The 16,166-nt window shown below is 38.8% G+C and overlaps 2 protein-coding genes across 4 annotated transcripts in view; one reads left to right on the plus strand and one right to left on the minus strand.

Moving 5' to 3' along the window:
- LOC106082891 (uncharacterized) overlaps nucleotides 1-16,166 on the plus strand; it is a 259,372-nt gene that overhangs the window by 80,179 nt on the left and 163,027 nt on the right. For all 3 annotated transcript variants that reach the window (XM_059366603.1, XM_059366602.1, XM_059366604.1), the window contains exon 2: nucleotides 8,109-8,260. The gene's annotated coding sequence lies outside the window, so the exon portion shown is untranslated. The remainder of the gene's footprint in view (nucleotides 1-8,108; nucleotides 8,261-16,166) is intronic.
- Nucleotides 12,201-13,373, minus strand: LOC106095477 (uncharacterized). Its single transcript, XM_013262715.2, has 2 exons — nucleotides 13,316-13,373; nucleotides 12,201-13,253 (listed from the first exon to the last, which is right to left on the minus strand). Exons 1-2 carry the CDS (start codon nucleotides 13,350-13,352, stop codon nucleotides 12,682-12,684), a joined length of 609 nt encoding a protein of 202 aa, XP_013118169.2. The 5' UTR covers nucleotides 13,353-13,373; the 3' UTR covers nucleotides 12,201-12,681.

A 16,166-nucleotide genomic window follows, 5' to 3' on the forward strand; every position in this document is an offset into this window, starting at 1 on the left:
GTTATCATGATTTCGACGGACGGACGAACAGACATGCCTATATAAACTCATAATGTCGAGACCATCAAGAATTTATATAGTTTACAGGGTCGCAGATCAATATTACAAGGTGTTACAAACGGAAAGACTAGATTAGTAGACCCCCATCCTATGGTGGCGGGTAATAAAACAAATTTTGGGCTAAGTGCCTATGCCGCTGCACACAATCTTAACTTTTTGAAATACACACTGCATTCAACCAAAAGGTATTGGCAAGATGTGTATGCCAACACTGTGGAGTATATTTGAAGTCAAGATTCTCTCTTGAGACCCAGAAGTTAAGATTATAAATATAAATAAATTTTTATTCTTTGTATTGTAGAAAGCACAGCGGAGCGTGTTAGGTTCGGCTAGTGTTGATAAAATTACAAAAATTTGCAGTTTATGTTAACCATCAATAGCATCAATAGGCAGCTTCATCGCACAATTGCTTAAATCCTTTGGAGCACTGGAAGCAAGCTGGCAAAACTCTTTGCAAATAGTTCCCAGCATGATTGTGATATCCTTCTACATATTCAACGGCCTCACCCAAGACATTAATGGCCTTATCGATATTACTCAGATTTACACACTTTCGGCCATAGGTAACAATATCCTGTATGGCATCTACATAGTCCTTGTAATATTTTGGGATTTCTTTAAACACAGGATTGGGACAACTGTACTTAGTATCCTGACATTGGGGTTCGACTTGTAGATATTTGAGAATAGAAAGTTGAACTGCTTTGTCCACTTTAACCGACTCGTATTCATGGGTCTCCGAAAACGCCGATTGAGCTCTAAGATCTCTTTCTACGTCATCCTCAATTTTAATCATTTTCTCAAAGGCCAATGGATCACAACTTCTTGCCATACATCGCATTATATTGATTTGCTTTTCGATTAAATCAATGAAATCTGTTACCACACTCAAGTCATAACGCTCGTTGGCAGCCAGCGTTAAATTTGCAGTACTCAGCAAAAGAAAAACTGGAAGGATGTTTATGAATGGATGTCCATTAAAGGATTTAAGAAAAAAGTGATTTCGACTTACCGCCAAAAATTAAATGAATGTTAAAAAAGGACATTTTGGCTTGATGGAATTTTCTTATTGCCAAAACTGAAAGCAACTGAAATATGGATTTGCTAAAATGACCATTTTTATATGACCTTATGTTTTAAAAATGTGGCGTTGCCTTTTGTTCAAGCTACTATTTTTTTGGAAATGCCCAAAATGTTGTTGGTAACAAACATTGCCACCCGCCAAATATGTATTCAACTGCTTGTGATAAAAATGCAGTTTATTTGCAAATGAATAAAAGACGAATTATAGCATTTCCTTTGTAGTCCAGGAGGTTAATGGTTTGTTTATAGTATAACTACTAAGGTTTTATAGGGTATTATAACTTAGTGCATTAGTTTGTGGCGCTCTTAAGGAGGATAGTTAGAACCATTGATACGCATACAGATCGATTCAGATTCACTTTCTAATTCGATTTAGCAATGTCCGTCGCTCTCCCAGTCAATCAGTCATTCTGTCTGTATGTCTTTCTGTCCATGTTAGTTTGTCTGTAAAGCACAGATAGCAGTTTTCATTAGATCGTCTTCAAATTTGCCACAGACTAGTTTTTTGTGTGTTATGACAGTGGGTCCCAAACAAATGCGCCCCAAATTAAACAAGAAATGACCCCAAATTTGGAGTCCTTTTGCATTATGAAAAATTACCCCAAAACAAATGCACCCCAAAGCATGCAAATCCACCTCAAAACTAAATGCATTATGCGCAGAAATATTGAATTGGGGTCCAATTTTGATTTAAAAATTCGCAGAGTAATTTTTTAATAAAATTTCACCGTTTCATTGTTGCTCAAGTCGAGCCTAATGACCAAGCGCATACAACACCCAAAGGAGAGATTGTTAAATGAGTCTTGATGAAAATAAACTGCTAGTTCCTCAGACAATACAGGACCCGTTTCAAAAATTGGGATGTTTTATCTCATCGGCACCATCGTGCACTATGTCCGTCCGTCTGACCAGCCTTCGGTTGGCAGCCTGTTGTTGTTGTAGCAGTTAATTGTGTTCTATCTTTCGTCTGCTTGATTCTGTTGAGTGTCAAGATACAGGAACTCTGCGACTAAAGTGGGGTGCGTCCACAGGGATCTGGGTCTGGCCGGGCAGTTTAACAGGTGACGTGTATCGTGCGGTCCCTGGTTACAATCGGGACATACATCTCAACGTCCTCGCGTTAGCACCACACCATCTCACGCATTCAGTGATCGCCCGGATCTCCGCCTGCGGGACCGTATTATGGTCAGGCAGTCTAAAACACCCCCAGCAGGCCCACTCTGTCCTCTAGCTTTGATCCATCCGTGTAACATGATCATCCAGATGGCAATACTAGGGTTCCGTCAATCCAAGACTGTGCCGATGGCGGCAGTGCCTCGCACTCGACTTCAAGTTTCATCTCAGGCATCCGATCGGAAAACTCTTCCCTTCCTTCCAGGTTTCCTATCGTCGCCTCGGTTATACCGCGATGATATGAGCTGCTCCCATCCTCAATCCATTCTCCCATCGCCTTAAGTCTCATAGCCGCAGTGGCTGCCCCAGGTTTCCTATCGTCGATCGATCGTCGTCGATTATACCGCGATGGTATGAGCTGCTCCCATCCTCAATCCATTCTCCCATCGCCTTAAGTCTCATAGCCGCAGTGGCTGCCTCACACTTAATTTGTATGTCAATGGGTCGGATATCTGGAATATTCTCCAGATCCCTAGTGGGCGTGGTCCTCATTGCTACGCCTATGCCAAAACAACATGTTCTCTGAACCTGTTGTATGGTCCTTATGTTGCACTTTTTCTCCATAGCAGTCCACCAAGCTACTAAGGCTTCAGTAAGTATGTGTTTAATCACGCTCCTGTAGAGCCAGTGGACTATCCTACGATTCAGGCCTCATTTTGAGCCTACGGCCCGTCTACATAGTGCCCAACATCTATGAACCTACTCAGAACGCTCCTGAATGTTACATTTCCAATTCAGTTTCCTGTCCAAAATCACCCCTAAGTATTTGACCTTGTCGGATATCGAAATCGTCTTATTGAGGAAACGTGGTGCGTTAAATTGGCCCACCTTCGTCTTCCTCGTGAACAGGCATAATTCAGTCTTCTCTGGGTTAACATTGAGACCTCTGGGTCTAGCCCAGTAATATGCCATATTCAAGACCCTTTCGGCCCTTCTGCATAGCTCGTTCGGATTCGTTCTTATTCACAAAGAACATATCCAAAAGTTGACGAAAAATCTACCAGTGCTAACATATTGTCCGTCAATTTGGAATATACAGGAATATTGGAATTGAAGTCCCCAGCTATAATAATACCGTTATATTCCAATGTTATGGTCTCTAAGACGTTGTGAATTTGATTCAAATCTATTGCATTGTTTGGCCGATAGATATAACCAATCAAGATATTTTTTCAAGTTTGATAAAAACTCTACGAATATATATTCCATTTGATCATCAGGATTAGATTTTAATCGGAATTTGGCTTTTAACGAGTTCTTTGCTTAAATGGCAACACCACCCCAACGACGTTCTCTATCGGATCTGAATACAGTATATCCATTCAAGTTTATCAAGCTATCTGGTATTGCAGTGTGTAACAAAGTCGCTGAGAGACATATTATATCGGCATTTTCGAATATATACTTGAACTCATCAATCTTGTTTACTATACTATGAGAATTTATGCGGCATATCTTTACACCATCTCTTTGTCTTTTTAGAACATGCAGTAGATTTCGAGTTACGTCTTTAGAATCTCCATCTACACTAATCATGTGTGTCATGGAGAGTAATAAATAGATCATAAATAACATCAGCATAGCGTTTGGAAGAGAATATTCCTGCTTGTATTAACGAAAAAACATAAATAAGATAATTAAAGTTGTAAGAAGAAAAGGAAAAAATAACCTTTAGAATAATAAGTTGTAAATTTGAGAATACATAAAAAATCAGCAATGTTCTGAACATTCGTATTGTAAGTCTAACTTCGAATTGCTGTATTAGGTATTTCTTCCGAAGCACATAAATTATCAATAATTTTAGGATAAAATATTTGCAATTATTTTATTCCTTTGTCAACGTGGCAGTCTTACTTTCTTTTTAGCCCAAACATTAACATGCTAATTGACCCCAAAGTTTGCATAATCACCCCGAATACTTTTTCTTCGTGTACATTTATCACAATTATATGTTGAAAAACTGAATTAAAAGATGAGTAAAGCTATGGTCACATTAGGCAAATAGTTTACTCAAATTTGCTTTATTATATTTGCCCAATAAATAACAAAATTCATGCAATGTTGACTTTTTATTCACATAACACGCAATTATTTGACGCATTTCGCTAGTTCAAATACAAATAAAATTGAGTCAAATAATGATCAAAAATATGCTTTATTTGCCCTAGATTCGGTAGTTTTTTCTAATGGTGACAATTTGCTGTTGAGTTTCATCAATTAAACCACATTTCTTGGAGGGTGAATATCTGTTATCGGGACCGTGGGAAAATTTGCAGCCTGCATCGCCAGCAAGTCAGCCTTGTAGTGGTTTTCACATTTTTATGTTCAGGAATCCAACACAGGATCATATTGTGTTCACTCTGAAGTTACTCCAGACAGTGCAGACATTGATGCAGCGTTTTATATCCTGTGTTAATACCCGCTTAACCGCTTTTTGGCTATCGCTAAATGTGCTGATGTTTGATTGGTCGTGGTTACTATTTTTGCGGCCCTTAGCTAAAAATTGCATAATTTGCCCATGAACATTCCATTAAGGAAAAGGGGCAAACTTTTCACATATCAATGAGTGCTGTCCGATTCAAGTTTAAGCTCAATGATAAGGGGCCTCCTTTTTATAGCCGAGTCCGAACGGAGTGCCACAGTGCGACACCTCTTTGGAGAGAAGTTTTACATGGCACAGTACCTCACAAATGTTGCCAGCATTAGGAAAACCATCGCTGAAAATTTTTTCTGATAGCCTCGCCAGGATTCAAACCCAGGCGTTCAGCGTCTTAGGCGGACATGCTAACCTTTGCGCTACGGTGGCCTCCGTAGCTGGCTTGGCGATAAACTGTTTATCTGCGGCATTTGTTTCCACAGACAAATTGTGCGGATACTAGACTCCTATGCCTTATTTGGAAAATATTTTTACCATGACTTGACCGTGAAAAAATTAACTTTTGGTAGAGGTTCTTTTTGACACGTAGGCTTGTGGAAAAACACGAGTAGTCTGCAAGTACCGTAGTTATCGTATGGCATATTATATTCCTGGTTTGCATAGACTGAACCTCTGTCATATATTTTGAGTCCATAGATATATCTAGCGATGTTGTTAAATGCGACATCAAATTTTGTTGAACCGTTGGCTTTACAGGATGCGACGTCTTCACAGCTGCACTGAAGAATGGGAGTGAGATAGTTTTTTGCAAATAACATTCTGGTTTTGAACGGTACAAACGAGTGTATGTTCCATAAACAGAACACTACACGTAAAATTCTAGCCAAATCGGACAAAAATTGCGTCATGTAAGGGGTCACGAAGTCAAATCAGCTAAATCGGACAAAAATTGTGACTTCCAGAGGCTCAAGAAGTCAAATCAGGAGATCGGTTTATATGGGAGCAGTATCATGTTATAGACCGACTTAGACCCTACCTGGCACAGTTGTTGAAAGTTATAACAGAACACTATCAGTAAAATTTTAGCGAAATCGGGCAAAAATTGCGGCTTCCAGGGGCTCTCGAAGTCAAATCCGGAGATCGGTTTATATGGGAGCTATATCAACTTGTGAACCGCTTTAGACCGTACTTGTCACAGTTTTTGAAAGTCTTAACAGAACATTACATGCAAACTTTCAGCCAAATCGGACAAAAATTGCGGCCTCTAGGGGCTCTCGAAGTCAAATCGGGAGATTGGTTTATATGGGAGCTGTATGAGTATATCAGGTTATAGACCGATTTTGACCGTACTTGACACAGTTGCTGAAAGTCATAATAGAACAAAATTTTAGCCGAATTGGACAAAAATTGCGACTTCCAGGGGCTCAAGAGTCAAATCGGGAGATCGGTTTATATGGGAGTTATCTCATGTTATAGACCGATGTGGACCCTACATTGCACATTTGTTGAAGGTCATAACAGATTACCACGTACAAAATTTCATCCTAATCGGACAAAAATTGCGGCTTGTAAGGGCTAAAGAAATCAAATCGGGAGATGGGTTTATATGGAAGCTATATCAGGTTATAGACCGATTTTGGCCTTATTTGGCACAGTTGTTGAAAGTCATAACAGAACATCACATGAAAAAATTCAACCAAATCGGGCAAAAATTGCCGTTTGTCAGAGCTCAAGAAATCAAATCGGAAGATCGGTTTATATGGGAGCTATATCAGGTTATAAATCGATTTAGGCCGTACATGGCACAGTTGTTGAAAGTCATAACAGAACACTTTGTGTAAATTTTTGGCTAAATCGGACAAAAATTGCAGCTTCCACGGTCTCAAGATTTCAAATCGGTAGATCAGTTTATATGGGACCTATACCATGTTACAGACCGTTTTAGACCCTACTTGGCACAGTTGTAGAAGTCATAATGCAATACTATCTGCAAAACTTTAGCGGAACCGGTCATTAAATGTGGCTTTCAGACTCTCGAAAAGCCAAATCGGGAGATCGGTCCATATGGGAGCTATATCAGGCTATGGACCGATTTGAACCGTACTTGGCACCGTTGTTTGAAGTGATAACAGAACACAATCTGCAAACTTTAGCCAAGTCGGGCACATATTGTGGCTTTCAGGGGCTCAAGAAATCTAATCTGGAGATCGGTTTTTATGAGAGCTATATCCAAATTTGAACCGATATAGCCTATTTGCAATCCCCAATGACCTACATCAATAGTGTAGCTGTGCAATATTTTAAGCGGCAAGCTTTACGCATTGGGCCGCTATCGTGACTCCCGACAGATGAACGGACGGACATGGCGAGATCGACTCAGAATGTCGAGACGATCAAGAATATATATACTTTATTTATGTCGAGGTGTTACAAACTGAATGACTAGAATAGTATACCACTATCCTATGGTGGTAGGTATAAAAATTGAGATATCGAGTTGAGTTTGCACATAGTCATATTTCTTCTTCAAACAGGTTTAGTTCTTGAAGGGGCCAAATCGGACTATGTTGGATATAGCTGCTATATAGACTATCTGACGATTTAGGTTCTTCAATAATAATTATAAGATTATTACTATATATCCATAGTGGTGGGTATCAATTGTTCGGCACGGCCAATTCACAATTCTAGTGAACAACTTTCGAGGCGAGCTAAATGATCAAAGAATTTTATTTCAATGGAAACTTAAAGCCAGAAGATACCACAAACTTGGCATGCCGCGTTTTTAACTCTTGATTAAGGAGGTCATCACTGGATACCTTTAGGTCCGTGAAGGCTTTAAGAGGCGTAGGTTGATAGGATGTACTTAAATCGAATTCATTGCGAAAACGACTTTGTGATGAAAGTACGAAACTTAACAAGTTCGACAACTTGTCTACTAGCTGTTATTTCTCCAATGCATGCTCGGATAACGCCGTAGTGTGAAGGTTAGAATATCCGCGTGCGTATGACGCTACACGGCTGAGTTCGAATCCTTGCGAGAAAATCGGAAAAATTTTCAGCGGTAGTTATCGCCTCCTAATGTTGCTTTTCCCCAAAGAGGTGTTGACTTGTATTTTTTCCTTTTTTTTTTTGCCTGTTATGGCAATGACCATTTTATTTTATAATTCTTATTTTATTTCTGTTTCAAGGCGCTAAAGCGTCAAAGATTTTTTTTTTTTGTTATGGAATAGTTTATTTAATTATTTGCATTCGTCCACTTTATGCCAATGAAACCTAAAAGTTTTGTAGGACATTTCTATTGCTGGACATTTTTCTATCAGTTCGTAATTAATGGGTTCATAACCTTTACCCTTAAATCCCCAAAAACTACTTTTCAGATTTTAACCTAATTTCAATTTGCTATATTTTTCAGATTATATATTTAAAACAAATTATCACATTCTATTTTCCAAAATTTTGGCGAATCGTTCCCGTCCCATAGGATCCTTCAATAATTCACGCATACTAAATGCCCATCGTTTGCAGCGGCGCATAGAAACTTCGTTGCTACAAAATTGAAATAAGGTAAGTTAATTTTTTTATTTCCTTTTATTTCCTCACCAATTTCTCTCTGCATCCCACATTTCGGTGCTATCTGTTAGCCAGGGATTTTGCAATTCGAGTGAGGTTATAAAGCGACCAAATTCATTATATTACCAATCTAGGGAGAGAAGATAAAAACATCGTTAATGGTTTATTTGCTCAAAAACTGATTTGTGAATGTTAATGTTGAGTTTGATGTGATATTCTTTTTTTACTTACTCTTCTGTTGCTTTCGAGACCTTAATTGTGTGATATCTCATCTTTTGTTTTCTCAGTGTTATAATGCGTGTCAATAATAGGATTGTTGGCAATTGAGGCACTCCCCAAACCGGTGTCATGACTTGAAGCTCCTCTACGATATTCTTTTTTAATATCAATGTCTGTGGTGTAAACACATCCCTGGCGTATGACAATGAACATCCCAGAATGCTCGCTCTGTTGAATCGAGAACTTTGCGCTCTAGTTTGTCACGTTTTTTAGTTTTGTTAAAAAGGTATTTTGTTTAAATTTTATATGGTTTGTATGGGTTGCATAAATACAAATTCATATTTTCTAGAGAATATCTCGCCAAATTCTCAATTTCATAGTCGGCCAGTTCAATTCGAGTTTTGTTTTGCATTGTATGTTTACATAGATAAACTGCATAGTCGGTATTCTCGAGCTCCACGCAATATGATGGCCTGAAATAGGGTGTTTGGAATTTACAATATTTAGGGGAATATGAGTATATAAATTGGCAAGTAAAATAAAAAAATGTTTATAAAAAATAACAAATTTCAACCGAATTAACTATCAGATGTTAGTAAACTTCTACAACAACCTAATAGTCAGTTGAATACAAAAGACGATTAGAGATTGCTGCACACTTACTATGAGCACAACCACCAAGGTATTCTCTAACAGGGGCTTTAAAAGTGACACAGTTAAATGTTTCATTCCAGATCACGTATCCACACGACGAATAAATTTTCGATTTAAAAGTATATGTTTGTTTTAGTTTTTATAGAAAAACGCCAATTTTTTCCACCGAAAATAAACCTCAAATTTCGTCACTGAAGAAAAACGATAAAAAAATTACGAAATTGGCAACACTCTTTTGGCGACTAACCCAACAAACATTTTTCATTATTTTGGAAGAGTGTTCGTCCCCGCGATGAATAAAACAATCTTCTGAAAGATTTTTACGCAATTGCTCTTCAGTATGGGTCGCAAAACACTCTTCTACGATATCATTGGACAATCCATTGCGTGTGCGGAAGTTTTTTGGCAACTCTTCGAGACGAATCTTTTACAACCCATTGCGTAATAATCGTCCATATGACTCGTGGTATACGCTATCAATAGGCAATCCATTGCGTGTGCGGAAGTTTTAGCAACTCTTCGAGTCGATTATTGCGCAATCCATGACGTTAAACACGTCCAGGTGATTTGTTTATTAATCACTTGAGTTAACTTTTCGCAATTGTATATACTTTCAATCCTGGTGAGTTTAGGACTTGTATTGAATTATGTTACACAATGTTTTGTTTCGAATCGACAACTTCCATAACACCAAACAGAATTCTCACCTGGCTTATATGATGATTGGTATTTATATCTCGAATATGACGAGTAATAGAATTTTTTTTTGAGTGTTTTCGTAGTTGTTACGTTTTTGAACACCTAATCTTGAAAAGGGTTTTTAGATCCTCTAAGCAAATAAGGGTTATATGCTTGGAGGATCTTAGAGTAATCTTCTTATATATAAAAATCAATTTGTGTTTGTTTGTGTGTTCCTTATAGACTCATAAACGGCAGAACCGATTTTCTTGAAGATTATACTGACGGTGCATAATGATCCCGCGGTGAAAATAGGCTACTACATTTTTTGATATCTGAAGGGGGGCGGACCCTCCCCCTTATCCTAATCTTCAGAAACGCCAGATATCGTTGATGGGTAATACGATTTCAGCGAAATTTTGTGTGCTCTCTTATAGTAACCTAAAACCAAAAATTTTATATCCAAATTTCGGATGGGGTACCTAGGGGGGCCGCCCCATCCCCAAAGCCTACCAAATACAAATTTAGACCAATCAAGACAGTATGGGACTCAAATGAAAGATATTTAAGATAAGAAAACGTATCTGATATCCAATTGTTGGACCAAGTGTTAGGGGGACCACCCCAACTCCCAAAACCCCTCTAAATCTGACATATTTATCGACCATGGCAATATGGGACTCAAATGGAAAGTATTTGCACGTATAATACGAATCTGATATCCAAATGTGGGACCAAGTTTCTGAGGGTCCAATCCCTCCACAAAACACCCCCCAAACAGGACTTTTTACTAACAATCGGAATATGGGGCCTAAATAAAAATTATTTGAATGTAGAAAACGAATCTGATATCCAAATGTGGGTCCAAGTGTTTGGGGGTCGCCCCTCCCAAAAACACCCCCCAAGTGGACAAATTTACGAGCATAGCAATTTGGGACTCAAATGAAAGGTTTTTGGGGGTAAAGAACAAATTTGTTATCAATATTCGGGAAAAGTGTCTATTTGGTCACACCACCCCAATTACACCAGCCATATAGGACGTATTTGCTGGCCATTCCATTATGGGACTCTAATGAAAGGTATTTTAGAGTAGAACACGAATCTGATATATATTTTTAGGGCCAAGTCACTGAACAGCCGCCCCATCCCCCAAAACACTCTCCCAAATCGGTCATGTTTGCGAACTATGGAAATATGGGGCTCAAATGAAAGGTATTTTGCAGTAGACCAGGAATATGATATCAACATTCGGGACCAACTGACTAGGGGTCTTCAAACCCCCATAAAACCCCCCAAATAGGATGTATTTGCTCACAATTACCCCAAACCGGACATATTTGTTGAATTTTGCAATAAGGGGTTTAAATGAAAGGCATTTGAGATTAGAAAACGAATTTGATATCAATGGCAAAATAGGGTTCAAATAAATGATATTTGAGAGTAGAGCACGATGCTGATATATTTTCAGGGCTTAGTGATTGGGGGAACATCCCACTCCCCAAAACACCTCTAAATCGGGCATATTTACCGACAACGTCAATGAGGGGCTCAAATGGAAGGTATTGGGGAGAAGAGTACGAAATTGATACCCGCTTTCGTGACAATGTATTTGGGACACCGCCCTTTTCCCAAAACACCCCCAAGAGAGTACAAATTTTGGGGCCAAGTGTTTGAGGATGCCTCGTTACATAAACACTCCTGAAACTAAAGTCAATATGAGTTTTAAATATGGGTTGCCCAAAAAGTAATTGCGGATTTTTTAAAAGAAAGTAAATGCATTTTTAATAAAACTTAGAATGAACTTTAATCAAATACACTTTTTTTACACTTTTTTTCTAAAGCAAGCTAAAAGTAACAGCTGATAACTGACAGAAGAAAGAATGCAATTACAGAGTCACAAGCTGTGAAAAAATTTGTCAACGCCGAATATATGAAAAATCCGCAATTACTTTTTGGGCAATAAATAGTATTTGAGAGAATAGCACGATGCTTATAATATTTCAGCGCCAAGTGTCTAGGAAGCCACCTCACCACTAGAAAACACACCTAGATCGGACATCATGACAATATCGGGCTGAAATAAAGACTTTTAAGAATGGAGTATATTTAACACCCAAACGTTAATGACCCTAAATAAAGATCATACGGGATTCAGATAAAGACATTTATATTGTTATACTGTTATTCAAGCGATATAGATAAACTTTTTTCGTAGGATGGTTTTTCACAAAATAAATATTTTAAAGATAATTTTGTTCCATATAGAGTAAAAGAAGGCGCAGCAGAGCGGGCCCGGTTCAGCTAGTATTAAATACATATTCCACAATATTTGTTTGTTACTCGTCCAAGCGAGTAATGCGCAACTCTTCTAGAAGAATATTTTATTAATCTTTCAAAACAATCATTTGTTACTCGCCCATACGATTCTTGCGCGATTCTAAGATCTTCCAAGACTTGTGACTTACTCCTTAGCAACTCATATGGAAGATTTACGTAACACTTTTCCAGAAGATTCGTCACAACTCCTCACGACGGGGGAATCGTCTACGACTTCTAGACAATCTCATCCGCGTTCGTTACCTTCTTCTGGAAAATTCGCAGGAAATTGTTAGACGATCAAAAATTGTAGTCATTGGATTAAGTGAACTTCCTTTTGCTAGCTTTTACAAAAATTAAAATATAACTTAATTTACTGATTCTTAGGGAAGAACTTACAAAATCTTTACTTTAACAGAAAATCCTAAGTGAATTATTTAAAAATTAAACAAATTTTAATAATGGATTATTAAGATTAACAACACATAATTATTTTCGGTAAGTATGTGGCAGCTGATTTGTATTGGATTGTGGTTAATTGATTTTCCTCAGTATCCTGTAGTTGCTGCATCGCACAATTGCTTGAAACCATTGGAACAATGCAAGCAGGCAGGCAAAACTCGTTGCATGCTAGTTCCGGAATGAGTGCGATATTCTTCCACGTATTCAACGCCCTCACCCAAGATATTTATGGCTTTATCGATATTACTGAAATTGATACACTTTCGGCCATTGGTAACAATGCCCTGTATAGCATTAATGTAGTCAGCGATATCTTTGGGAATTTCTTTGTACACAGGAATGGGACAACTGTAGCTGGTATCTTGGCATAGAGGTTCGATGAGCAAATATTTGGCCACTGACCGCTGAACAGCTTTGGCCACCTTCTCTGATTTCAATTCGTTTGTTTCAGAAAACGGTGATTGGGCTTGAAGATTACTTTCTACATCATTTTCATTTTGAAGCATTTTCTCAAAGACTAAAGGATCACAACTTCTTTCCATACATCGCATTACATCAATTTGTTCCTCCATTACATTAATGAAATTTGTCATCACACTCATCTCAAGGCGTTTGTTGTCAGCCTGCGTTAAATTTGCAGCACTAAACAAGAACAAAGCTGAAAACAAACTATATGTTCTAAAGATTTAATAAAAAACAATGATTAAAACTAAAACTCACCGCCAAATAAGAAGTGGATGCTATTAAATGTAGACATTTTATCCTGAATAGAAAGTAACTGAAATATCGATATGATATAACCGCGGCTTTTATATCAATCCGTATATCGCATTTGGACTTATTTACAAAAAAACATTCTCTCAATTTTTCTGCTAGTATAACTGTACGTGGCAAATATTTATTCAACTGTTGAAAACATTTTATATTATTCTACTTTATTTCAATATAATTAATTTGATAACATTATTTTTGTCATATCTATTCTGTATAAAAAAAAAAATATTTCTCATTTTCATATCACTCTGGATTCCGAATTTAAATAAAGCCTACTGTGGAAAAATACCCAATAGAAAAGCATTAATCTAGAATATACGGAGTAACTAAAACGAAATGTTGCCAAGTTCACACTGGTATACCTGCCAAACTAAAAATGACAACTACATGATACTTGTTTTATTGATATCTCATTATATTTTTTTAAAGCCACAGTAAGAATTTTATTCTGATTTAATTACAAACAAGCAAAAGTATGCAAAGTTCGGCTGGGCCAAATCTTATATATTTTCCATCATGGATCATATTTGTGAAGTTCTTCGAATGACTTTTTCAAATATATATGAGCCATATCAAGTTATTGACCGACATAGACAGTACTTCCCATAGCGGTTAGAAGTCATAGAAAAAAAAAAAATCTCCAAAATTTCAGGCAAATTGAGTAATAATTGCGCCCTCTATTGGCTCAGACAGTCAAACTGTGCAATCTGTTAGGTTATGTTAGGTTGAAAAGAGGGTGCAGGTATTAATCCGCCCCATGCCACTATGGGCACACACCTATGCCAGTAATCAGCTTGTGGTGGGTTCTAAAAACTATAAAGTAACCTCTAAAAAGAAAATTTTAAGTTAGGAATTCCGTGCTACTTACAAAATCCTTATTTGTTTTCAATACCACTCCCCTAAGTTGGTTTATGTCTGATATGGTGTCTCCACCTAAGCACCGGTATCTGTTGGACGCGAAAGCCGGGCAATGACAAAGCAAAATGTTCCCACGTCTCATCATCTTCCCCGCATGCCCTACACATGCTATCACTTGCCGCACCGATTTTACATAAGTGAGCCCGTAGTCCTATGTGTCCCGTTATTATACCAAATGCTATACTGACCTCCTTCTTGCTCCCTTTCAGTAAAAGCCTCGTCTTCTCACGATCTGGATCCCCCCGTAGGATTTTTGCCGTCCTATCGACCTTTTCGCTGTTCCACAATGTTGTATGCGCATTCGTCTCCCACTCCCTTAACTCGGACTGTGTCGACCCGAAAGTCAATAAACTTGCTTAACTCGAAGGTTAAGCAAGTTTATTGACGGCGGTCCTTTGTCCTTCACCGCCAAATCGCCTGCCCTTTCATTTCCCCTTACTCCGTTATGGGCCGTCACCCAAACGATGCTGATTTTCGCATTCTCAAAGAAGGTGTTAATCTCCCTCCTACACTGCAATACTGTTCGTAACCTTACCGTCCTGGTTCTTATCGCCCTTATGGCAATTTTACTGTCGGTAAAAATGTTCACACTCGACGTCCTCGCGTTAGCACCACACCACTTCACGCATTTCGTGATCGCCCGGATTTTCGGCTGCTGGACCGTATTATCGTCAGGGAGTCTAAAACAGATTTCATTCCCTGGGTTCTCAATGTAAATCCCCAGGCCCATTCTGTCCTCTAGCATTGATCCATCTGTGTAACATGATCTTCCAGATGGGAATACTAGGGTTCCATCAATCCAAGACTGTGCCGATGGCAGCAGTGCCTCGCACTCGACTTCAAGGTTCATCGCAGGTATCCGAACGGAGACCTCTTTCCTTCCTTCCAGTTTTCCTATCTTAGCCTCGATTATACAGCGATGGTATGAGCTGCTCCCATCCTCAATCCATTCTCCCATCGTCTTAAGTCTCATAGCCGCAGTGGCTGCCTCACACTTAATTTGTATGTCAATGGGTCGGATATCTAGAATAGTCTTCAGTGCCCTAGTGGACATGGTCCTCATCGCTCCGCCTACGCCAAGACAACATGTTCTCTGAACCTGTTGTATGGTCCTTATTTTGCACTTTTTCTTCATAGCAGTCCACCAAACTACTGAGGCGTAAGTATTACTCTAATCACGCTTCTGCAGTGAAATGTCATAGGATTCTGTCCCCATTTCGAGCCTCCGACCCGTCTACATAGTGCCCAACATCTGTTAGCCTTCTCAGTACGCTCCTAAATGTGACACTTCCAATTCAGTTTTCTGTCTAAGATCATACCTAAGTATTTGACCTTGTCAGATATCGAAATCGTCTTATTGAGGAAACGTGGTGTGTTAAATAAGCCCACCTTCCTCTTCCTCGTGAACAGGCATATTTCAGTCTTCTCTGGGTTAACATTGAGACCTCTGGGTCTAGCCCAGTCATATGCCATATGCAAGACCCTTTCGGCCCTTCTGCATAGCCTGTTCGGATCCTTACCTTTTAGAAGCATTAAAACGTCGTCTGCGTAGCAGACGGGTTCAAATCCCTCCTCAGTCAGCATCCGTAATAGGTCATTTAAGGTGGTCACCCATAGGAGTGCCGATAAAATTCTCCTCTGTGGCGTGCCCTGTGCCACTTTCTCCCTTATATTTATGCCATGCACACAATTTATCCACCTGTTCCTTAGCATATGGTTTATCCAGTTTCTAAGGACCGAGTCCGCCCGGTACTGGTCTAAGGATTAGATCGTTGTGTCGGTTCGCACATTGTTAAAAGTCCCCTCAAGGTCAATGCATACCGCCAGTGTGTAAGTTTTAGCATCGAAGGATTCTTCTATTTTATGCACAACCTCGTGC

Source organism: Stomoxys calcitrans, chromosome 4 (assembly GCF_963082655.1).
Source record: "Stomoxys calcitrans chromosome 4, idStoCalc2.1, whole genome shotgun sequence".
In the NCBI taxonomy this organism is placed as follows: domain Eukaryota; kingdom Metazoa; phylum Arthropoda; class Insecta; order Diptera; family Muscidae; genus Stomoxys; species Stomoxys calcitrans.